At 33.5% G+C, this 24463-nt stretch overlaps 3 protein-coding genes, 1 long non-coding RNA gene and 1 other non-coding gene across 6 annotated transcripts; 2 read left to right on the top strand and 3 right to left on the bottom strand.

Annotated features, from left to right (window-relative positions):
• Positions 1–4669: 4669 nt before the first annotated feature.
• Positions 4670–5358, bottom strand: LOC148205563 (protein MIZU-KUSSEI 1-like). Its single transcript, XM_088111264.1, has one exon. It carries the CDS (start codon positions 5351–5353, stop codon positions 4670–4672), a length of 684 nt encoding a protein of 227 aa, XP_087967390.1. The 5' UTR covers positions 5354–5358.
• A 2780-nt stretch (positions 5359–8138) lies between these two features.
• On the top strand, positions 8139–14037 carry LOC124820063 (uncharacterized). Of its 2 annotated transcripts, none has more exons than XM_088103479.1 (8): positions 8139–8782; positions 8934–9050; positions 9350–9576; positions 9681–9892; positions 10013–10115; positions 11153–11538; positions 12040–12526; positions 12711–14037. In XM_088103479.1, the coding sequence occupies exons 1-8, from the start codon at positions 8620–8622 to the stop codon at positions 13869–13871; spliced, it is 2856 nt and encodes a 951-aa protein (XP_087959605.1). In that variant the 5' UTR covers positions 8139–8619; the 3' UTR covers positions 13872–14037. The 2 variants fall into 2 exon arrangements, with proteins under 2 accessions (XP_087959605.1, XP_087959606.1); XM_088103480.1 differs by having other exon boundaries at positions 8140–8782; positions 11168–11538.
• Positions 14038–16723: 2686 nt separating this feature from the next.
• LOC148205562 (uncharacterized) lies at positions 16724–17316 on the top strand. The gene is made up of 2 exons (XR_015785447.1): positions 16724–16843; positions 16971–17316. It is a non-coding gene; the product is annotated as an uncharacterized LOC148205562 (long non-coding RNA).
• A 1974-nt stretch (positions 17317–19290) lies between these two features.
• On the bottom strand, positions 19291–19362 carry TRNAQ-UUG (transfer RNA glutamine (anticodon UUG)). Its single transcript has one exon. It is a non-coding gene; the product is annotated as a tRNA-Gln (tRNA).
• A 430-nt stretch (positions 19363–19792) lies between these two features.
• On the bottom strand, positions 19793–21306 carry LOC148205560 (uncharacterized). Its single transcript, XM_088103477.1, has one exon. It carries the CDS (start codon positions 21105–21107, stop codon positions 20130–20132), a length of 978 nt encoding a protein of 325 aa, XP_087959603.1. The 5' UTR covers positions 21108–21306; the 3' UTR covers positions 19793–20129.
• Between the last annotated feature and the right edge of the window lie 3157 nt (positions 21307–24463).

The following is a 24463-nucleotide window of genomic DNA, read 5'->3' as shown; positions in this document are numbered from 1 at the left end:
TTAATTTTATATTTAATTAAATATTATTTTTTATTTAAATTTTTTTTTACGTAATTAGTTGAAGTTGGGGGGTGTAAGTACTTTACTGCTAAAAAAAAGGTCTATTTTCTTTTTACATAATATGAAGCATATAATAAAGTACAGTTTCCCAAGAATGCATATATCGTTATGCATCTTGGGAATTCAAAGTCAGTGTATTCTTCTGTCCCTGATTACATGTTATAGTAAACACGTACACTTCAAACTTTATTCTTATCGCGAGGTCCACTCTTAAGAATAATAAATAAATGTAATTATTTATTATTGAATTTTGTTTGATTAAATTTCTTTACTTTTATCTTTTCCTTAATCCAGATATATTTTAGACAACAAAAATGATTTGTTTACCATATTTTTCATAATATAGTATAAAATAAAAAAAAAGATATTATAATAATAATTAGACATATGGACCAATATATCACTATCACTGATTTAAATAAAAAAAACATAAAAAATCGATCAACATATGATTACAGATAAATGAAATACGAAAGTAATAAATAAATAAATAAATAAAAATGTCGAGTATGTTACTAACAATAAATTAAAGAACTAAATTTGTTTTCTTTTCAAAATTATTATAGAAAATTATTTTTTGACCTCAAACTATTATAAAAAAAATTATGTCTAAATTAAATTACAAAGTATTTTGTAAGAATCTAGAACATTATTTAATAATAATGCTGATTTTAATAATAAAAAATAGCATTATAATATTTTAACAATAAAATGATTAAATTATAAATAAAATTTTAATAACTAAATCATTAATTTTAAAAAAAACTTCTAAATTTTATTTCTGTCATCTCTTTAAGTTTTTTTTTTATCTTTACTTTATCCTTTTAAACATTAAGAACTATAAGATCAATTTTGGTAATACATTTTACGTGTTCATTCAATTAAAAAGTTAAACAAAGGAAGTTTTCTTTTTTTTCTTTTGAAGTGTTTTAGTTTCTTGAGTTGCATTTTGACCTTAAAACTATGTATGTGACTCCAAAAAACTTTTGATAAATCTATGTTGTTCCATGATTTAGATGATATGCTTAGGCCTCTAATTGAAATTTGTGTTATCAAGTTAGGTGATCATGTGTTGTAAAGAGCTCTAGGGAGCAATAATGTGCGAAAATGAGACTTTTGTCTCAAGTGAGGGAGACTAGTTATAACTATTACATGTTTGATTTCATTTTAATTGATTAATTGTGTGTTGAAAATGTGATTGTATGTCCCATTGGCATGTTTGTTTATTGTTAATTAATAGCTAAAATGAGATGATGGGATTAACAATGCATGTCTATATGTGTTTCAAATTTTAGGTTTCTATGGTATGCATTGAGGAATGCACTATTTTTGTTGAGATTTTGAGTTCAATCATGAATTTGGTGTGTTTGTGATTTGTGTGAAGCATAAGATGAGTTATTTGAATGGTTGGCACTATCAAATTATAGGATTTTTGGTGTTTGCGTTATGTAGACTCATTGAAAGAGCCTTTTCTCACTGGATATGAATGCCAAAGATGAGTTTGTAGAGTCAGAGGAGCATAAGCGAAAGCCAAACTTAAGTTTGACAGAGTCAGAAGAGGGGGGACTCATGTTTTCGCTAGGCGAGCCATCTTATATTTTTGTTCCAATGCTGGATTCATTGTGCGAGACACTAATTGCTGAGCGAGTGAACCTTCAGGGGATGCTCACTAGGTGAATGCATGATCTTGCTGAGCGAGTCTATAAATTTTAAAGAGTTATATGTGAAGGAAATTATGATGAAATAAATTATGAGAATGAAGTAAGTATTTCAAGGAGGTAATTTTTAGATAAATAAATGAGATATATTGTTTTGAATGCAGTGATTTGTTGTATGACTATATCATTTCTAAGGAGGAAGAGTATAACTAGTTAGTCTAGTATTATGCATTGGTTAGAGATACTCATTGTGAAGTCATCCTTATACTCTATTAGTCTCACAAACTCATGTAGAAGATGAAGTCTAGGTTAAAGAAAGTTCTTATAGCAGGTTATGTCAGGACCCCTTTTCTTTTAAGTTATAAGTGAATTTGTCATGAGGAGCAAAAACTGGTACCATTAATTGATTGTAACACTTAAGAATTTCATTTTATATGACAGGTGCAAGTCTTCTAGAGTCCAATTAAATGCATAAATCTAGATAATTAAGTCTAGGTTATATATGTATATAGATGACTTTTGTTATGTGATATGTGTAAGGTCGATTTGCAGTAACATTAGGAGTTCAATCTCTCCGCCACCACTCTCCCTTCATCATCGCGAGGCCGCCATCAAAACCTCGTCATCCTCCAAGCTCGCATTGGACCACCACCATGAGCAACCATTTGCCGTCGTCGCGAGCCTCCACAACCATAACCATCAGAATCACAACGCCACAAGCAACGTCGTTGAACATCCAAACGACGAAGCTCCTCGCGACTTTCTCCTCCTGACCTGCAAGACAAAACCCAGAAAATGCAGCAGCCCAAAAAACCTCAAATCAAACCCAGAACAGAAACCCTAACGAATCCCTTGAGCTCGCGCAACCCCCACAGCGCCTCACCACCTCCATCCGCGACGCCATCAAACCTTCAAGAAGACCCTAAAACAGAACCTCCAACGTGCTACTACAGGGAAGAAATTCCAGCGCGTTTCTCCTTCGCGACAATAGCCCTCGTGGGTGCCAAGGCCTTTCCTGCCGGGGTGATTTTGGCCACGTGATTCGTCCACATGCTCTCTGATGCCACCGAAGCGCTCCTCTGTATGTAGTCCCTCTAGGTTGGCATTGTGTTAGCAGTGCGACATTGACGACGACTTGTGACTGAGGGAAATTAGGGTTCTGGGGAGAAGGGTTGAAGGAGACGCTGACATGGCAGGAGTGACAGAAAAAAGAAATTGACGTGACGCTCCATCGTTAGCCAACTCAGCTTCTTTTTAACGTCGTTGGTTTTGGAGGACGAAAAATTATGGTTTCCTTAAGGAGAAGGATCAAAATGTAGCTTACTTTGAAAGATGGACTTAAAAAGAAATTCACTTGATAATTTAAGGACTAAAAACATATTTAACCCATATTTTAACTATTACTTTTATTTAATCTTATTATACTATTTTATTAAAATTTATAGTTCAATTTTCTGTGTTATCAAGATGTAACCAAATGAAATACTAAAATTTTAGTATAATATAAATATAATCATAAAAAACAGTTATAGGGGTTTGTTAACTTGCATATGCCTGTTTTTCAGTTGGTACGTTTTAGTAATGTGTACCGGATTTTAGTAGACAAAAATATCGTAATATATCATGGATTCTAAGTTATAAGGTTAATGGTATTTTAATAATTTTCATTCTCAAAACTAAAAAAAAAAATCCCCTTGCTCATCTCCCTCATTCCTCTCAATCATTTCTCTTTCATCTCTCTCACTCCAACATTTTCTCTGTCATCTCTACGCTAGTCTCAATTGAAAAAATAAAAAACACTCGCCTAACCCTAATCTATCTTTCTCACTTATCCAATTTGTTTCTCTCTCATCTCCATACTTTTCCTCACCCACACACAACAACCCGCGACACCGCAATTTGTTACTCTTGATCTGTTCGTTCATTTATTTTCCAGTTTAATAACAAAATAATTGATGATGTTGATGTTGATTTTTGATTGGAGAGCTGTGTTATATATTTTCCCTTGTGATTATTATTAAATTTTGTTTTTAAATTTTAGAATTTTGTTGTGTTACAAACTCCCCCACCATCATCAATAAACCAAGATCAAAATCAAACCAAGTTTAGCTAATTAAAAATTAAGTCAGAAGAATGTAATGGTAAATAAAACCTTTAACTTCACAAATCACAAACAAATTGGATAAGTGAAGAAGGTAGATTAGGGTTAGACAAATGTTTCTAATTTTTTTCAATTGGGACTAGCTAGCATAGGGATGATAGATAAAATGTTGGAGTAAGAGAAATGAGGGATGTGAGCAAGGGTTTGAGATTTTTTTTTTTAGTTTTGAAAATGAAAATTATTAAAATACCCTTAATCTTATAACTTATAATCTATGATATATTAGGATATTTTTTGTATTAAAACCCGATACACATTACTAAAATGTACATACACAAATACACAAATACACAAATACACAAATACACAAATACACAAATACACAAATTAGCAAACTAATGATTATAATAGTATTTTCTTCTTATTCAGAATGCTTAAAGCAACTCCATAATAGGAGTTACAGTATATTTAGAATAATTTGATCATTAAATATTATATATATCTGTAAAACCATAATTCCCAAAATGGCAACAGTTATGATTAAAATGGAAAAATGCATATATTGTTGAAATTTGATAGAATGACATATACCGCATATAATTCATTTTTATTCTGCAATTAACAACAGTAAAAGCAAGGTTCAGGGGAAGGCAAAAAAAAAACAGTGTATCGAGAATTGCCTTCTCCTCCGAAACCATCACTGGCCAAATATTCAAAAGGAAGTTGGAAGGATAACTGTAATAAAGCCATGCTAGCTGGCTACACGTTCTTGCTCTCTCTGCTCTGCTTCACCATTATCATCAATCACAGCTCAAAAAGCTAAGCCAAGTGGTGCAAACAAAACAGAAGTTCACCTCGACCTTAAAAAGAAAACACTAAGCTCCTGATCCATGTCCCCTTCTGGATCAATCAAGTGGAACGATTCACAGTTTTCTGACCCACGAACCCTCTCAAATCTCCCTCTAAGGTACATCACTTCACCATCTTCTTTCTTGCACTTCACCACCCCAGTTCCCACCACAACCGAACGCATCAACCTCAACGCTTCAAAATCACTGTTGAACGGTCTACGCTTAACGGCATATCCCACCTTCCTCCCGTTACAGTGCATAGTCCATAAAGGGGTGGACAAAAGTGTGTTCGTGTTTGTGTTGTTACTATTGTTGTCCTCGCTGTCACCACAACTCTCCAAAGCGATTCTCAGTGTTCCTTCTCTCATTTCCTTGGCCAAGATGGTTGTTGGAACTGCCAACTCCAGGAGGAGAATAGGGTTGGAGTTGGCGTTTTCCTGAATGCAGAACCTCACCTTTCCTCTACGGTATCCGAAGATGGTGCCTGTGATGGTGCTGGAGTTCATCGTGAGTGACGGTGAATAGAATTTGGTGGGATTTTCGAGGCACTCGTTTGTTACATCTTGGTCTTCTATAATGGTGGCACAGTTGCATGTGGGAACTAAGAGTTGCATGAGAGAACGTAGCAGCCTCCATGATCTAACTTGTTTCTCGCAGTCAACTGTAGTGACGCCACTGTCCATGTATATCTAACTTCTTGCTATTGTTTCAGTCTAACTCTCCTTGACCCTGGTTTAGGGTTTCTTTATATAATGCATATAGATGATGTAATTAAGATACACTAAAATAATATCTATCCATGCTATTTGATAACCAAAAATAATGAATAGTCTGATTCATACATATAAAAAAAAGGTATTAATGCCATTAAAGTGGTGGAGATTAAATTTTTACTATTTCAGAATACCAAAAACTCAGGCTCTACTAAAGAACATGCCAGATTGTTTTCTGTAAAGGTTGATTCCGACAGATGATACTTATCGATAATGAAAAAGGAAAATATATAGAATATGATGTCTTTTCTTGTTTTTGTTGTTGTTAATATTTAACTGTTGACCTCACAGAGAGATGTTGAAAAGAAACCACAAATTCACGGATCACAGTAACATGTGTCGATTAGTGAGGAGTTAGCCAATGGGGTTGGATATTTTTGGAGTGCCAACTAAAAGGTTTATCTAATGCAACCCCGTTGCTTGATTCTGAAACAACTCATGCACACGCTTTAAGTGGATATATATAGTTTTCTTTCTTTTCTCATTCCCTTGTTTATTCTTTGAGCCTTCTTTTCGGTTGAGGACAAAAAACAAGCTGGAGCAGCAGTGTCGGAAAACAATAGTTAATGTGTAAATAATTGAATGTCGTGTTCTTCCTCCATTGTTTTGTGATTAATTAACTTTGATGGAAAAATGCAGGAAGTTTGGGACAGCGATTTCCGTACAGTCATAACACAGCAGTGTGATTCAATGATGAGGGCACTAGATTTCGGACCACAAAACTCCAAACTCATACACACTGTTAAGCTCTTATTTTAACTTAATTTAATCACACACAAGCATCTTTTATGCTTTTGCTCTCGATGACAAGACTTGGCTCTCCAAAATAAAATATGTCGGACATATTATAGCACTGAATCTTATTTTCATGTATTATTTGCGTATTGCATGTGAGATGAACTTTGGAGGCAAAGCATGTTGTGTGGAGGCTAAAAAAATGTATATGTTTTTAGCTTTCTAGCCTGGTTGCTCCACTCTTGTCCTCCTCTCTTATTTGTCTGTTACTAAAGAGGCTCACAGGGAAATACTATTCAGTATGAAATTTGATGCAACAAGTAGAAATATTTGGAATTTATCGATGAGTATAAATGCATGATACTTAATAATTGATTCCACCATTGGTGAAACAGTTAGTCAGAACATAAAAATTATTCCTCTATATATGTGGATGAGAATGAAAAGCTTTTCTCATGCAAATTATGAAATATATATTAGAAAAATATACTTTCACAAAAATAATTTTTTTACATTCATTTAATACTATCTTTTCATATTTTTTACCCTTTACTTTTTTGGAAAAATACAAAAAGATTTATCCTTATGCTTATAATATGTGTTAAATAAATATAAAAATATATTATTATACCATTATTCTTTATATTATATTTGTTCCGTGAGACTTCGTCAAGATTTTATTCATTTTAAAATAAAATAAAATTTAAATTATCTTATTTCTTAACTTTTAAACGATTAAGAAATATGGGTTAAATCAATTATAAATATTTAAATAAGTAATTATTTATTTATGTCAGATGACCTCGTGACCTGTAAGACATCCGTTTTTTCTTAAAAGATGTTGACATCCGTTGAAGGATGTCATCTCCGTTTAATGGTTATTTTTTTTATTTTAGAATTTGTTTTATTAGGGGACATATTTTGAAGGATGTTGTGGGAAGAAAAAGGAATGGAAGTGTGGGAGGTGAAATGAAAATGGAAAAAGGGGAAGAGAATTCCTGGGTGGGTGCTGGGAAAAAGTAAATTTTTTTTTAATTTAAGGATAAAAGTAATGTGGGGAGGTGGAGGAAGAGCAACACCCATCTAATATTTGATTGGGTAACAGCATCACTCCTTATGCTTGGCTGCTTCTTCCTGCACCCGTTTTTCCTTTCTTCACTTCATAAAATTTAAAATTCCCATTAAGGTTATACTAAAAAGATCCTAAAATGCTAAAACCTTCGCCTACTCACACTGCTACACCTCCCTCCTTCATTTTCTCTTCATTCTTTCTTCAAGCTTCTTCCTCCAATAGCTCTTTCTGTGCACCCATAACATGCCTATGTCAACCTCTGTGTTTCCTTCGCTCCCTCCAAGCGGTTCTCCCTCGACCGCTTCATCTCCGGTCGCGCCGCGAACCGGCGCGAACCGCCGCGTCCAGACAGGATAGTATTAACCCGCACCAATAGAAGCAGATGTGTACGTGCTCGCCTCAGGCACCGGCGCCGTACCCGCCAAACCGTCTCATCACGTGCAAATCCGCGATGACAAACTCGCTCTTGAAATTTATGGTGTTGAGGGAGAACCTTAACCCTATGTCGTTGTATTGAGGGAAGTGTGTGGTAAATTTATGGTTGGTGGAAAGTATATGATCCATGCTGCAATGGAGTTATAGAATCTAACCATTTTCTTTCTAATGCTTCTTCCTCCAGTCAAAATCTTCTTCAACGCATTACACTCTATCCGGAAGGAGAACCCAGTCTGGAAACATCTTCTAGATTCATCATTCTGCCAAGATTTTTAAATAATAAAAATATTTTTAAATCCAGAACTACTTTTCAAAATATTTCGCTGGATATTGGAGAAAGAAGAAGGGGTGTAAGATGATGGAGAAAAAATTGGAGTAAGGTTCTATATATTCTAAAATATTATTTCCTTGAAATTCTTTCATAATTGTATTTTTAAAAGATGTTTCAAAAAATTAAAAGAAAAATATATATTTAACCTATTTTTTATCTCGACTTTTGAGCTATATGAAATTATTAGATGTTCTAGAAAAATGTTAAAAAAATTGAATTAATCTATTTTATCATTATGAAATACTTTCTAAAATAATAGAAAGAGACAAAATGTCAGCTAATATGTGAAGTAGAATTTGGAATATATGGAAATGGGGATGAAATTATTTTTGAAAGAGTAATGTTTGATAAGGCTATGTGCATGCATAGATTACCCTACTGATTCATCGAAAGAAAGAAAACACTAAGGTGACTCACCTAACTGTCATCCTTGTTTCGTTAGTTAGAGGCATGCCCGGGAAGTAACACAAGGTGGACAAAATTTGCATACTCTCTTCACCTTCTATTCAAACAAATCTCCTTACATGTACATGCAAATGCTTCTCTCTCTTTTTCTCTCAACTCTCACCTCTTCTCTTTCTCTCCCATCATTTCAATGCCCTCATGGGAAAAACCAAAATTTCCAATCTCTTTTCCAATGGCACCAGTCATTACATTCTTCCTAAATCCAATACTATAAGGCAAACACTTGTAGACAGACCAAGTTCCCACAAAGAGCACTTTCCCTTTTCACTCTTTGGATTCTTTCGCCGCTTCATTCCTTCTGGTATTCCTTACCATGCTTTCTCAATTCCATTTTCCCTTCCTTTTATTCACGCTCTCTCTATCAAGTTACTACTAATTAGTAGCTACTGTTATATCACATACCAAGGTATTACTTTTGTTCTTCTGCTTATATGGGGTGAGTTTAATTGTAGGAAAAGTTGATGGAGGCTCAAAAACCGAGGACGAGAAGAAAGTCTACTCTTGGTTATATACTTTGGCTCAGACTGACAAGAACTTGGTCTTTGAGTACGTTAGGTCCACTGAAAGAGGCAAGTGTCTTCACACTATGCTGTACTTTGTGAATTGTACATTCTTTTGTATGTGTAAATTGATTTTACTAAAGTTTGAACTATCCAAACCCTGCTAATTAGTTTGATTACCTGCTGGGTCCAGTGTTTTCGTTGTTATGGTTATTGAATTTGTTTGAAAATCGTTTTAACATCCATCATTTCTAACTCAGTCTTTGTTGCAGTCTTTTCTTTTTGTTCCCTCAATTACTACCTGGAGATGATGATTTAGTCCATCATTAATTACAGATATGGTTTAAATAGTTGTGTCATATTGGCAGGCTTAAGTTTCACAGAAGCAGAGAGGAGACTTCGGGAAAATGGGCCAAATGTTCCTCTTGAGTATTCCTTTCCAAGATGGTGGAATCTTCTACGGAACGCACTTTTCCACCCTTTTAATATCATTCTGATTATTCTGTCAGTTATGTCATTCATTGCCCGTGACAGTCCAAATGGATTTATCATGCTCGTGTTGGTTTTCATCAGTGTCACCCTCCGTTTCTATCAGGTTTTTCACGTTTTTCTTCATTAGTTTGTTGCATTGAAGTAGTGGTATAATGGAGTTTTCTCTTCCTTGCACTCTAACCTTGGACCTTTGTTTGCGCATATTAGGAATACAGCAGCTCAAAAGCAGCAATGAAGCTTTCAGAATTTGTAAAATGTCCAATAAAAGTTCAAAGATGCGCTGGTAGAGTTGTTCAGAAAGAACTTATTGTTCAAGTTGATCATAGGGATGTAGTTCCAGGAGACATTGTAATTTTTGAACCTGGAGACCTCTTTCCTGGAGATATCAGATTGTTATCTTCTAAACAACTTGTTGTAAGGTATGTTATGTCAATTGGAAAATCTGCTTGTTTAGTAAATGACAGTGGATACTTGTATTCTACCCTTTGCCATTTTAGATAACTAACTAACAAATGGTGTTTTTCATACCTTGTTAACAGTCAGGCCTCACTAACTGGGGAATCTTGGACAACTGACAAAGCTTCTGATATCAGAGAAGACTACAATACTCCTTTATTGGATTTAAAAAACATCTGTTTCATGGTGAGTGAGTTAATAACACATCCCTGTCTGTATTTTGTTTCAATGCAAGTTATAGCTTCAGTTTACAGAACATAATTTGGTGGAACTTGAATACTCTATAAAATTGGAATGGACCAAAGCCTTCGATTATGTTTTGGTCAAGTGCTCAAATCAAAGAGACACATCCAAATGCAACTTCATAACCTGTACAACTCCAATATCAAGTCCAAGCCCAAAGGAAAAAACCAATTTTCTGTGTACTAACTCTCTTTTGTTCTTTTTCATCGTACTTCTTCAAACACCATGAAATTTGTTTTTATCTTAAGAAGAAAGTAAAGCGTAACATTGCCCTATATATTTTTAAAGCACAAGAGAAGGAGACTATGTGAATGTTGTTTAGCTGTGAAATATTTAACGGCATTAGAGCTCGGCTTGGATGCCTCTGCAAGACTGAAACTGTAGAAAAAGTAGATAGTGAGAAGTTTAAAGATGCTTGAGGCTAAAGAGTGTTTTTTTCCCGTTCAGATGTCTACATAATGCAGATTGCTTCTTTACTGTTAGGCTAAAGGGAATCAATCCCTTAGAACCAGAGAAGAGCCATGAACTATCAGTGAATGTTTCTGTGTGTAAACTACTAAATTGTTTCAATGATAGATGAAACAGGGAACACCGTACCAATCTTCCATCAAGGGTCTAAACAATGACCCTTTATCTGAGGTTACATTTTTTCCCAATTCAAATTCCTCACTAAAATATAACAAGTTTATCCCTATTATTTGACAAAGATAAATTTTGCTGGACCTTAAACAGCCATAAACAGGCCATCTTATTTTTCTGATGTGTTCAATAATTTATGTCTCCTATTTTTCATTAAGAAACTCAAATCATTAATACTGTTGATGTACTTAACTCAAATTAGTGTCTCAGATTCACTAATTGCCTATTTTACAATTTCGTAATTTCCTATATCTTTAAGATGTTTTGTAGCCCTCAAAAGTATTAAATTTAGGATCAGAGATTGTCTGATTGATTGGTGAATTTTGCTGAGAAATGATTAGTTATTAACATCACAGGGCACAAACGTGGTATCAGGTACTGGAACAGGCCTAGTGGTTTCAACTGGATCCAAGACTTACATGAGCACCATGTTTTCAAAAGTTGGGAAGAAGAAGCCACCAGATGATTTTGAAAAGGGTCTCAGATGGATATTTTACTTGATTATTTCTGTTATGCTAGTAGTTGTTACCATCCTGTTTGTGGTAAATTACTTGACATCTCTTGATTTGACCCAAAGTGTTCTTTTTGCCATCTCTGTTGCATCTGTTCTGAATCCTCAGATGCTTCCCCTCATCATTAACACATGCCTTGCAAAAGGAGCACTTGCTATGGCTAAAGACAGGTGTATAGTAAAGAGTTTAACATCTATACGCGATATGGGATCAATGTAAGTATTAATTCATTCACAGAAGAACTCAATTGATTGATGACTTGGACACTAAATTTACATGCCGTTGAACTAATGATGCACCGATACTTCAATTTGATCATGTATCTGACACGTATTTATGTTCAATATTTTAGAATATTTTATCCATACTTATTAATGAAGTATTTAATGTACAAAATAATAGTACTTTTATGATAACAATAATTTATAATTTTTTATGTTGAAAATATTTAATACATACAATTATAATTTGGATTCACATAATAACAATCTTATATTTATATGATTTTAGGAATTTATGTAAGTTTGCAATATGCATATATCACCTATAATATCCTATTATTTTAAAAATAAACGTATACATGTATCGGATACATATCGTTTAGTATCCATGCATTATAGAGTTGCAAACAATTGAACTAACTTATATTAAAATATGATTCAACTTTCCATTTTTCTAGCTAATTCTTTTCTATGTACTTTTTTTTAATGTTGCAGGGATATTCTTTGTATTGACAAGACAGGCTCCCTTACAATGAATCATGCAGTCATGGTTAATCATCTTGATTACAGGGGTTTACCCCAAGAAAACGTTTTACGCTATGCCTTCCTCAACTCTTACTTTAAGACTGATCAGAAGTATCCTCTGGATGATGCTATTCTTGCATTTGTATATTCAAATGGATTCAGGTTTCGGCCATCACTGTGGAGGAAGATAGACGAGATTCCTTTTGACTTCAGAAGAAGAAGAGTATCTGTCATCTTAGAAACAGAAGACAGACACTCAGAATTCTTTGGCAGGTTCATGGTAACAAAAGGAGCACTATTAGAAGTATTAAAAGTTTGTTCTTTCATTGAGAATTTCGAACAAGATGAAGTTTCCCCCTTCTCTTTCGATGATTATCAGCGTATTTTAAATCTTTCAGAAGATATTAGCAATGAAGGGTTAAGGATTCTAGGAGTAGCTATAAGGAAGCTGGAAATGGTGTGTCTTTTCTTCTTTTCAATCTTTATTTTTATACGAATGACATTGATTTTGCATCAAACACTTCTTGAGTCTTGTTTAAATTTCTCTTCTTATTTAGATAGGAAAAGTTCACTAAAAGCACTATCAAAACTATTCTCATAGGAGCACCTCTGACTATTTCAGATTACATGTGACATTGCAGCCGCAAACATGTGAAACAAGTAATGGAAGCAAGAGAGAAGACGAGGATATCGAAAAAGACATGGTGTTCCTTGGCCTCATAACATTTTTCGACCCACCTAAGGACACAGCAAAGCAAGCACTGTGGCGTTTGTGTGAGAAGGGAGTGAAAGCAAAGGTTTTAACTGGTGATTCCCTCTCCCTGACAACAAGGGTATGCAGAGAAGTTGGCATAAGCACCGATCATGTAATAACAGGTCCTGAACTAGAGCTACTTGACCAAGACACGTTCCATGAGACAGTTAAAAGAGCCACAGTACTAGCACGTCTTACTCCAATTCAGAAACTCCATGTGGTGCAATCCTTGCAAACAGTTGGAAACCATGTTGTTGGGTTCTTAGGAGATGGAGTGAATGATTCACTGGCTTTAGATGCTGCGAATGTAAGCATTTCTGTGGATTCAGGAGTAGCCATTGCAAAAGATATGGCAGATATTATCTTACTTGAGAAAGACCTGAACGTGCTTGTTGCGGGAGTGGAGCATGGTAGACTCACTTTTGGCAACACAATGAAGTATGTTAAGATGTCAGTGATTGCTAACTTGGGAAGTGTCATTTCACTCCTCATAGCAACACTGGTATTCAAGTATGAGCCCTTAACTTCTACACAGCTTCTGACACAGAATTTCATCTACAGTGTGGGACAGATTGCCATCGCCTGGGACAAGATGGATGAAGAGTATGTGAAGACACCTCACAAATCCTCAGAAAGAGGCTTGTCCATGTTCATACTGTGGAATGGATCAGTGTGCACTCTGTGTGATGTGGCAACACTCATGCTTCTTTGGTTTTATTACAAGGCTTACACTGATGTGACTCAGAAGTTTTTCCATTCAGCTTGGTTCATTGAAGGTCTTCTCTTGCAGACCCTCATCATCCACTTGATCAGGACTGAGAAAATCCCTTTCATGCAGGAGGTTGCATCTTGGCCTGTGATTTTCTCTACTGTTTTGACTTCTGCAATTGGAATTGCTCTTCCTTTCACACCCATTGGGAAGGTCATGGGATTCTCCCTTCTGCCCCTCTCATATTTCGGATTTTTGTTTATTCTTTTTCTTGGCTATTTTATAGTTGGCCATGTGGTTAAGAGACTTTACATATTGGTTTATAAGAGGTGGCTTTGAATATCAATCTTTTTCATCCCAGTTTTGTTTCCATATAGCGTTGAGTATATAGGTGGTCATGATTCCACATATAGACTTTGTGAGAGATGTGTATGTGAATGCTTTGTTGAAAAAATTCATGGGTCATTTGTCTTGGAATAGTACAATCTCTAATCCTTTTCTCTTAGTGTTTCATTTTATGGAAAAAGACTTGGGAAAAATCAAGCATCACCGATACTAATAGCTTTATGCAACTGTCTAAAGGCATCTTGGCTGTCTTGAGTCAACTCAAAATTTCCTTTTTGTGATAGGGTTGCCAAAGGTTTGGTTATTTTGCCATAATTTCGTATAAAACGTGTTGTTAGACCAAAAACCCTTCCACAACCTTTTGGTCTTCCAAATAGGTCATTGCCATAATCTTCAAGTTTTTGTGGGTCCATGAAAACTCCTTGTTGAGAAATAACATGACCTAAAAATCCAATCTTTTGCATTGCAAGGAAACTTTTTTCTTGTTAGATACAAAACACTCTTGTTGTTGGGTGTCCAAATACCTCAGCAGAACCATTTATAACCAAGTTTGTGTTGTATTTATTCATGAAACCGTTTTATTGAATTTGGTACTAAAAACCCATTTGACTATTATAGTTGCTTGTGTTGAAGTTTGTCTACAAGCTCCCCAGTGTGATTTTTTCAATTGTCGTTAGCTCTCTCTTCGTATAATTTATCTATTTGTCATTTTCTCCTTGCTTCAAATTTTGCAAGTTCTAAGATGACCATAGTGCATATTTTATAAATCTTAGATATAAATCTTGTATCTTTGACAGGAATGTCATGTGCATAATTGAAGAATTGTGAGATTTTCGGCAACTGCTTATTCATTTGATCCTCTGAACTCCATTAATGATCTTTCATGACAACTCTACTCGAGATTTTTATTTCATTTTTGTGGTTGAACATTTCTACGAGCATTGGAAGTCTTCTTGAATCCAATGAGAACACAAAGTGTATTTGCCTATTTTAACCTATGGCATACAACTTAAACAAACACAACCAATGATTTTAGATTTTTTTTAAGTTTGATTGGTACTTACTAGTCTTAAAATTGACCTTCTTTTGTTCAAAATTACGGTAGGAAGTCTCTTCAACCACCATACATTAATATGTTTATTGTCTTTACTCATAACTTCTTTGACGAGTCCCTTTTATGCAACATATACCTTGCATCTTTTTGTAACGCAACATACATACCTTTTACTTTGATTGACGGGGTGCATGGTTTAGAAATAAAACTAAATGAAATAAAAAGTTGATTTGATAGAAAATAATAAGAGGAGAGTGACTTTTTTCCGACAAAAGTCATGTTACTTTGCTTTATATTTAAATGATTTTCAAATTACTCAATCCGTTCCAAAAAGAGTAATGATATCGTGACACACTTTTACATTCATTTGACACATACTACAAAGCTAAAATGGTCATAAAAGTGTAAACTTTTGTATTGTTTCAAGAAAGAAGAGAGTAAAAAAATAAGTAAAGTCAAATGAATGTAAAAAATTTAGGTGTGTCAAAGAATCATTACTCGTTCCAAAAAATAATGCATTTGAGTAAAAAATTTATTAGTATGTGTGATTGATTTAATGGAATTAACGAAGGTGAGAGCTAGATTTTACTTTAATGTTAAAATTGTCATTTGACATATTTTTTTAAAATATATTTTTGTATTAAAAGGTCAAATAAATAGAATTATTTAAAAAAGATAAATATTAAATATAAAAATAAATCTTCATAAACTTTTTCTGCATCTCACGGTTCATCATTTCTTTCAAAATTCATCATATTGGATCTTCACATTGTATATTGGATGTGATTTGTTTCTTATCCCAAGTTCGTTCATATATAAGGTTAATCATCATATATATTTAAAGTATTATCTATTTTGGATATTAGAGCTACGTAATGATTTTGTCCTAAAAGATATCTAAGGGGAATGATTGATCATCCTCAATAGGAACTTAAGAGACTGATGATTCGTTTCAGAACCTTATAATCAGCCTCATGATGGGCTCTAATGTTCCGATCCCAAGTTTATCGAGTGATATCGTCAAGATCAATCATCATGCATTTGAGGTATTGTATGCTTTAAAGACTAGAGTCTCATTACAGTTTTGTCCTTGAAAGATACCTTAAAGGATGAAAGAAAAAATAACTATTTAAACTATCTTAAGCATCGACTTCTAAGCAATGTTGAACTATTAGGTGCAGTAGGAACATAAGCTCCCAATTGAGGTATAAGAGAAATGACTAGTCACCCCCAATGGGCTTAAGAGACCAATGATTTGTTTTAAAGCCTAGTTATTTGCCCCACGATAGGACACCACATTGTGATCTTACCAAGATCTTGAGTGGGAATTTACGGACAGGTGGAAAGGTCTTAGTGGTGGCTTGAATGCTCTTGATGGCCGAAATTCAATACTTTATTCAAGTCAATAAGAGAGTTTGGATCCTTATGAATATAGTAGTGAATATAGTAGTGAATATAAGTGACTACGTCAATATTCCTTTAGGAATACTAGTTGTATTTATAGAATTCACATGGGTTGTGAACCTATGCTAATACTTAGGTTTAATCATTTGTCAAATCATTTTTTTTGCTTGGAACATCAAATAAGTCTCCTACTTATTTTTCATCTTAATTTTGCAAAATTGGTACAATTAGAACCTTGCCGTTAAATTGGAGTAACATCGTTAAATTGATGTATACGTGGCATGCTGATGGTGACGTAAGTAATATGATTAGTAGGAGATTGTGACATGTAAATTAATATTTTTTAATTAAAGAAATTGGGGAAATTGTAATTAAACGCAACCATCTCTTTGAATTAAAAATTTGAGAAAACAAATTTGGGAAAACTGTGAGTGCTTCATCTTCTATTTCTCTGGTTTGGTTATTCTTTGGCAGATAGGGGAGGCACTCTCTTCTTCTTTCTTTTCTAGTTCTGTTTCGATTTCACAAGGAGGGAAAGGCATCCTTCTTCTTCCTCTCTTTCAATATGGTTCGTGTTCGCGTCGTAGGGAGAGTAGACTCATTTTCTTTCCTCTATTTTCTGATTATTCTTGTAGGAGGGTTTTGTTTCCGGCGTCTCAATAGTATGAGGAGCTCGTTTCGTTAGCGTTATTGTGGTGGTGGAGATCGTGGAAGCTCCCTCTTTCAAAGCAAACTGCAACGACAACAGAATGAGCTGCAACTTTCATTTCGCGTTTCAGATTAGGGTTTTGTGTTGGGAATTTTAGGGTTTCGTTTCTTGTGTTCTTGATTATTTTCTGCATATTTGGTTTCACAATTTCGTGTTAGGGTTCCTACGGTTAGTTTTTCCTGTGATATTGTGATTTGAGGTTTTCGTTTTCGATTTAGATTTTTGCTTGTGAATCTGACTTTTGCAATGAGGGATTTTGAGTGTTTCTTCTCTATTTTGTGATTGAACAAAAGCTTTTACATATATCTCTGATTAATTCTCATTTTTTTGTCAATGAACCCTAATTGAAAGAAAGAACTTTGACTTTCAAAAAGAACTGAGTTTGTGAACCCTAAATTCTCAAAGAGCGATTCCATTGAAAGAAGCCAAATCTCAAATCTCTTAATTATGTCAATGTGAAGTACGAATGAACTCTAATTTCCCAAAATGAATTTCCAAATTTTGAAATTGATTCCCAATTTTTATGAACCCTAAACTCTAAGTTTCTTTTCCCAATCCATAATTCCAAGAAACTATTTAGTTTAATTCACTTTTGCAAAATTCTTTAAATTAAAAAAAGAAAATACAAGTCAGAATCATCTAGAATAAATAACAAACTTCACGATTTAAAACACCAACATCAGCATGTCACGTATACGTTAGTCTAACGATGTTACTCCAATTTAACAATAGGGCTTTAATTGTACCAATTTTGCAAAAGTTATGACCCAATTGAGACAAAAAATAAGCATGTGGCTTATTTGAGATTCTAAGCAAAAAAGGACTTGTCGAATGATTAAACATAATACTTACCTCACTTATGTGAATATTGCCTCAATAGACGTAGGTTTGGACAATTTCAAAGTGGAGAAACTTAATGAGCTTTGTTGGACGGTTCTTTTTAGTATGTCTATTAGACAGGATAAGAACAATTTCCTTGTTTGATTATAAGTTTTTTAGAAAAAATAATTACATTTTAAAATATTGTTTGATATTTATACAAAATAATTAATTTTCTTTTTTAAAATGAGTTAAACCTAACATGCATTGAATCGTTGCTATCATTAGTGTTTGGGTGTGGGGCCGAAGTTAATAGTTTGTTGTTGTACTTAGTCATTAGGGGTCCAAATGTTCGTTCTCAAGTTATTATTCATCATTGTCGTTTGTCCAATTCAACAATTTAAGCTATTAATACATATTAAATGTCATCACCTACTTTTTTACCTCAAACCTCTATTTTGTAAACTTTGATATAAGTTTTGGATTAATGACGACCTAATTGGTAATAATTATACTTTATCTTAAATTGATCAGTATTAAAGGTAATCTCTTTATAGACTGATCGTTCGGTCTATTGGTCACAACCGTTTCTCATAAAAATAGTGCATTGTTATATTTGTGACATGACTAATTATTTAAACAATCCGATCTAAAATTAATCAGACTATCATACAATACAATTATGTGATTGTATCGTTTTCAACCTTCACTAATAGTTAATATCATAGTTTCATACTAAACTTTTCATGAGGAAAAAAAAAACTAATAGTTACTCTATAATTTATCCAGTACCATCCAAACTGATTGCGTGTCCCATGGTTTAGAACATCACATCTATTTAAACCATCAAATCTATTTAGTTAGCATAATACCTATGCCATATTAAATGTGTGCAAGTGAAGCTTTAGTCTACAATTATTTTTTATCCATATAAAATTTAGTATATGAATAAAACTTTTAATTTTTAACTTTTTAGTATGTTTTTGAAATTTTAAATTTTTTATATACTTATAAAAAGAAATTGATACCTCCACGATATTTTCTCAGTATCCATCCCGTTATGATGATAGAAATTTCCTTGAATTGATAGAAAGGGAATGAGTCGTGTGAGGTTGAAGTTTGCTACTCACTCTACTGACCAAGTCAAACCATCTTTATCCCTTTCAATTTCTATGCAAGTGGAATCTTTCCTTTAGTACTAAAAAACATTAATTTTATACGATTAAAAAACCTACCCCAAGTTCTGATAAATATCAAATTGTAACAATTTTTTATTTACTTGATTTTTTAAAACTACTCCTTCAATTTGTTCACCTAATATTAGAAAATATTTATTATTGATGATAAAAATATATTATTTAATTACAACCTCAATAGAAGAAAATAAACCTTGGATGAAACACAGGAACTGTAAAACTTTCAAAAATAGGTCCTACCGGGAGTCGAACCCAGGTCGCAGGATTCAAAGTCCTGAGTGCTAACCACTACACCATAGAACCACTTGTTAGTGTCTTTCATAATAATATAGTTAACATAATTTCTCTTCAGAGAGAAAATGAAATGTAAATGTAATAAAATGTTGAATAAAACAATTTGTTTAAAACTATTCAATCAAAATTGAATTAACACCACATAATAACCGTAAAATTTTGCCTTACAAGATATTAATGATAGATAATGTGTTTTTCATTTTATTATTTTTAGTTTTACCATATTTATATATTACACTGTTTATTTTAACTATTATATTACTTTAGTATAATTTTACTTTTGTTACATTAGAGAAATATTAATACATTGTCTTTTATTTTCAAACATTACACTGCTTCTTTAATCATCACACTAGTTAAAAATAATAAAACTTAACGATTATTTAAATGGAAGCATATAAAAATAATATAGTGCGGCTTCACCAAAACAGGAAATCACGCAGGGAAGGTTTCATGTGAAATTTCATTTTACAGAATAAAAGAGAGAGCATGTATAGATGACAGGAGCCTCATGTAGCATCAGACAAAACAGTGGTCAAAACTCTGAAACTTTTTCGTATAATGTTTTGTATCACTATACTTCCATAGCAGCCGTATACGTTTAGCACATTCATAAGGGTAAATCTGAAGCATAGTTTTGTCTGTAAAGGAACACAGACAGACATGTATGGAGGAATAACGTTCATCTTCCTCCGTCAACGTTCATTACACACCACAAAATCCCTTGATCTTTCAAACTTCACCTTACAATGCAGATGGATGCAGTGTTAAACTCATTACAATGGAAGAGTAGAACTCTGACTCCTATAGTGTGTGGAGAACAAAAATTTCCTGTTATGTGAGAACGATCTTCCCATGGAGACTGGTCCCTTTTGCAACGCACGTCCAAATGAAGCCAACTTGTTAATGGTAGTTGAACTTGAACTTGAACTCGAACTCCCACTTCCATGTTTCTCTACAATATTACTCGTATGAATCTTACTGGAACTCACTTTTTCCCCATAAGGGGTGTCTATATCCATTGAATTTGAAGCAGAAGAAACATCCATCGAAATCGATCTCCTCAGAGGCTGCGTTTCTCTTTCGCCGGAGGACTCACCAGAACCACCAACGTCTTGTAATCCAGCTCCATCATCAGAATCCTCCACCCGAACATCCTGATTCTGATGATCAGACAGAGACACGCTTGAATCCATCTGAACATTCTGATCAACCGCTCCAGTTTCATCGCGGACCACCGGCGCGCGACAGAGGGGGCAGTTTTTGTGGGACCGGAGCCAGGTGTCAATGCAAGGAACGTGGAAGGCGTGGCTGCACTTGGGCAACAACCTGAGAGTTTCGTCGTCTTGGAATTCTCCGAGGCACACGGAACATTCGGAGCTGTCTATGATTCCTTCATTTTTTCTGTATTTGAAGACGGTGATGGAGTCTATGAGCGACTGTTGGAGACCGACGGTGCGGATGTACCATACATGGTGGACAGGCGGCAAGTCGTCTTGGTCCGCCACGTCATCATCGTTGTTCGAAGTGGGAGCATCTCCGTTGAAATCGAACAATATGGGTGTGTCTCTTCTTCCATTTGGGGTGCGGTTATATCTCCTGGAGTAAAAGTACCTTATGAGAGTGGAGACGATGAAGAGAAACATGAACACGCCAACTATGCATGTCGTCACAACCAACGCTAGTTGAACAACATGCCTATGATGTTCGATTAACTCAGGATGTTCATGGACATCGAGTTTAGGAGGAGGCATTGGTGGAAGAGAAGGGAAGGTAGTGTTCTATGGATGTGGAAAATTTGGCATTTGTTTAGGCAAAGAGTGTGGCATGATTAAATGCTGAAATGAGAAAATGGGGCATTGTTTTGATGGGACCATTTCGTTTTGTAGGGGAGACTTTGGACTCCGGAATTTACTTGGTGCTTTCTTATATATATATCCAAATCAATCAACCTTTTTTATGGTTTCCGCGTTAACTTTAATGGTGGTGGGACATTATACCTTGTAATATATTACACAATCCTTTTCAAAAAGTAAACTTTCTTTTTTCCCCTAAAAATATTGGACCCCTTTTTTCTTGCTTTATTAATGATGCCAATATTCTTCATTCTTAATGTAAGTCTGATTGGATTTGAGAGAGGTAATCTGAGTTTTTATCGTTTATTTGAGTGGATTTAAAGGTAAATAAGAGTTAATTTAAAAATAATTTTTTTTAATTTGTTATGTTAATATAATTTTATATTAATTTTTATAAATTTTATTTTCATATTCACATTCATTTATTTTCAAATTCACTCAAATAAACAATAAAAAAAAATTTATCTTCAAATCTTCTTAAATTTTTTCAAACCCAGTCAAAACAACAAGGCGTAAAAGATTTTATCTTCTAATTACAAATTTACTCTTTCTGTTAATTTTTTTTAGGTTAAAGACAGAAAAGATTAATAATTATGTCACATTTATCGTTTCCAATAAAAAAGAAAAGAGAAACTGGCGCGTTTTATGGCAAGAGGTGTCCTGACAACAGCAACCAATAACTATGTGACATGTGGCTCGTACTAAGCTAATGAAATTACGCTTTAAGTTCCTTCTATTCTTTGATATTTCTTACCTATTTGAAACCCTACACATTAAAAAGTGTGGAAATAATAGCAAAGGCAAAGACGCAAGGTCACGAAGGTCATATTCCACCTTCATTCTTCCCTTATTGTCTTGTCATCGATATTTACTTGTTTCTTTTTATTATTCATCTTCTTTCTTTATTCACGCTGAATCTTTACTATAGCGTAATATGAGTGGGGATATTTCTTTTATTAAATTATTTATTATGTGAATGAAACAAGTTGTGGAAGGATTTTCTGCAATGAAGATAATATAATAATAATAATAAACATCGATTAATTTATGATTAATAGATTAGGTTTAAATGCATAACATATAACCTGTAATCTATACATACATAATTTTTTAAATTAGAAAATTGTTGTATGTGGATATATTAAGGTTGGCAACGCAAGCCTATTTATCTCATATTTTTGTTTTTATCGTAAAAAAAGAAGATAAAATCAAACTAATTCATTTTATATTTAATCTAAAAAAGTGAGTTGGATTAGTCCGATCCATCCTGTATAAGAAATGCAAGTTAATTTTTGTAACATGCTCACATAATATCTAGTATGATTGTAACAAGCACAATATATTGTTCAAAACAAAATAACAATTATACTTTTGAATCTTGATTTTTCCTGTTGTGGCTATTAAGATTTTTTTTATTGAAATTAGAAATTATGATTGTTATTAATAATAATAGTTAGGTTGAGACATTTATCTAAATGCTTAATTAATAACTATTAAATACTAAGAAAATGGTAAAAGTAGCAGTGACTTTTAAAAAGTGACACTCAATTAGTTTATTATTTAAAACGTTATATTATAAATAACATTTTTATTAATTGAATCTTATTTTATAAAATCATCATCTCTCTAAACTTTTTTCTAAGAATCTTTCTACCTTTTCTTTGATTTTTGACCTAATTTTTCGTTTGTTTGAATATTCGAGACCGTAGGAAGGATTCTTACAAAGAACTCTACACATCCAACTATCAGATTCAAAATAGAGTAAATTCACATTTTGTTCATTTTTTAGTTGGTGTATTGTTTTGAGTTGCATGTGGCTCTATGATCCGTGCATGTATTCATTTGTGATCATGAGGATATATTATGCTTTTTGATAGAGATTTTATTTGTATAGTTAGGTCATTTTATAAGAAAAAGAGCTCTAAAGAGCAACTTTGAGTTAGATATTTTTCTACTCCAAATAAGGAAAGCTAGTAATAATCAATGATTGTTGTAATTATTTTTTATTTGAATGTTTATACTTGATAAGATATGATAAATTGGTATGAGTTTGCTTGATTTAATTTAATTTGTGAAGAACCTTGGTGAGTAAACTATGTTTATTGACATGATGAAATGTGGTATGATTGTTAAATTGATGTCTAAATTGTGAAATGATTTAGAATGTATGATTTTGAACAATTAACTTCTAATGGTTCATTTTGAACTAAACTAATATTGTAAAATATTATTATTTTATTGCAATTGAAAGTTGTGCAACGTCCATAAACTCTTGCAACGTTAATATTTTATTGATTAGCAACAGTCAAATTTTTAAGTGCTGCAAGGTCAAATTATTTATTGCTTTTATTGTCTTTTATTGATTTTATTCTTCCCTAGCTCTATAAATAGAGAGCTCTTGCCCCATTCCAAAACACACCAAAAACAGTCTTTTCTAATTCTCCTTTCTTCTTTTCCTCTCCTAAAATTATTCTTGGTTTATTTTATACTCTTTTTAGAGATCCTCGCTAGTTCTAAGATCCTCAGAGATATTATGGGAAATTCCTGTTGTATCCTGGGAGACTTGCGCAATACACCGCGGATAAGTCCTTAAGAACAGTGAATCTACATGCCTTAGGAAAAATTGTTCGTGATTATGTTAGTTTTTATACAATAACTAATACCAATTAGGACCTATAAAAAAAGGATAAAAACATCAATTAGAGTTAATTGAGCAAACTAATATGCCAATTCGTATCTGATTTTTGACATGGTGTTGGGCAGTGAGATGGTACCATTGGACGAAACTCTGAAATTTGAAGCAGTGGTCTACGACGTTGGATGCTAGTTTGAGATTGTTGGGCACCATTTGACTTTAAATTTTAGGGAGCTATATAGGTGAATAACGCTAGGTGCTACTTAGGTGTCGTTGGTTGCTAATTGGAATTTAAATTCTACCATGCTTCAAGGGCTTGAGGCATTGGGCACTAGACTCACCGTTAGGTACAAGACAACTTGTTGGACGAAAATATAACCATTATGTGTACGTTTAAAATTTTCTCCCGTGGAGCTCTCAGTTGATAGCGTTGGTCGCCTATTTGTATCTCATTAAGTGGTTTGGGTGAATTATTGATTTAGGTGTTGGAGATGTGATATTACATAATTGGTTTTGATGATGGAGGAATACTTTCTAGATGTTCAATATGATTTGCTAATGGAATAATTGGATTGAAATATTATGAGAATTGTGTGTATTTTATAAATAGGGTTTTTCC

Source organism: Vigna umbellata, chromosome 1 (assembly GCF_029865625.1).
Source record: "Vigna umbellata cultivar VRB3 chromosome 1, Vumbellata_1.0, whole genome shotgun sequence".
In the NCBI taxonomy this organism is placed as follows: Eukaryota; Viridiplantae; Streptophyta; class Magnoliopsida; order Fabales; family Fabaceae; genus Vigna; species Vigna umbellata.
The sequence above is the reverse complement of the archived record's forward strand: the minus strand, read 5'-3'. Positions and strand labels throughout refer to the sequence as shown.

Coding starts and splice junctions, on each gene's coding strand:
- LOC148205563 (XM_088111264.1), bottom strand. CDS start 5,353: ATGGACAGTGGCGTCACTACAGTTGACTGCGAGAAACAAGTTAGATCA.
- LOC124820063 (XM_088103479.1), top strand. CDS start 8,620: ATGGGAAAAACCAAAATTTCCAATCTCTTTTCCAATGGCACCAGTCAT. Junction 9,051..9,349: donor CGTTAGGTCCACTGAAAGAG/GCAAGTGTCTTC, acceptor TCATATTGGCAG/GCTTAAGTTTCACAGAAGCA. Junction 9,893..10,012: donor TCTAAACAACTTGTTGTAAG/GTATGTTATGTC, acceptor CCTTGTTAACAG/TCAGGCCTCACTAACTGGGG.
- LOC148205560 (XM_088103477.1), bottom strand. CDS start 21,107: ATGCCTCCTCCTAAACTCGATGTCCATGAACATCCTGAGTTAATCGAA.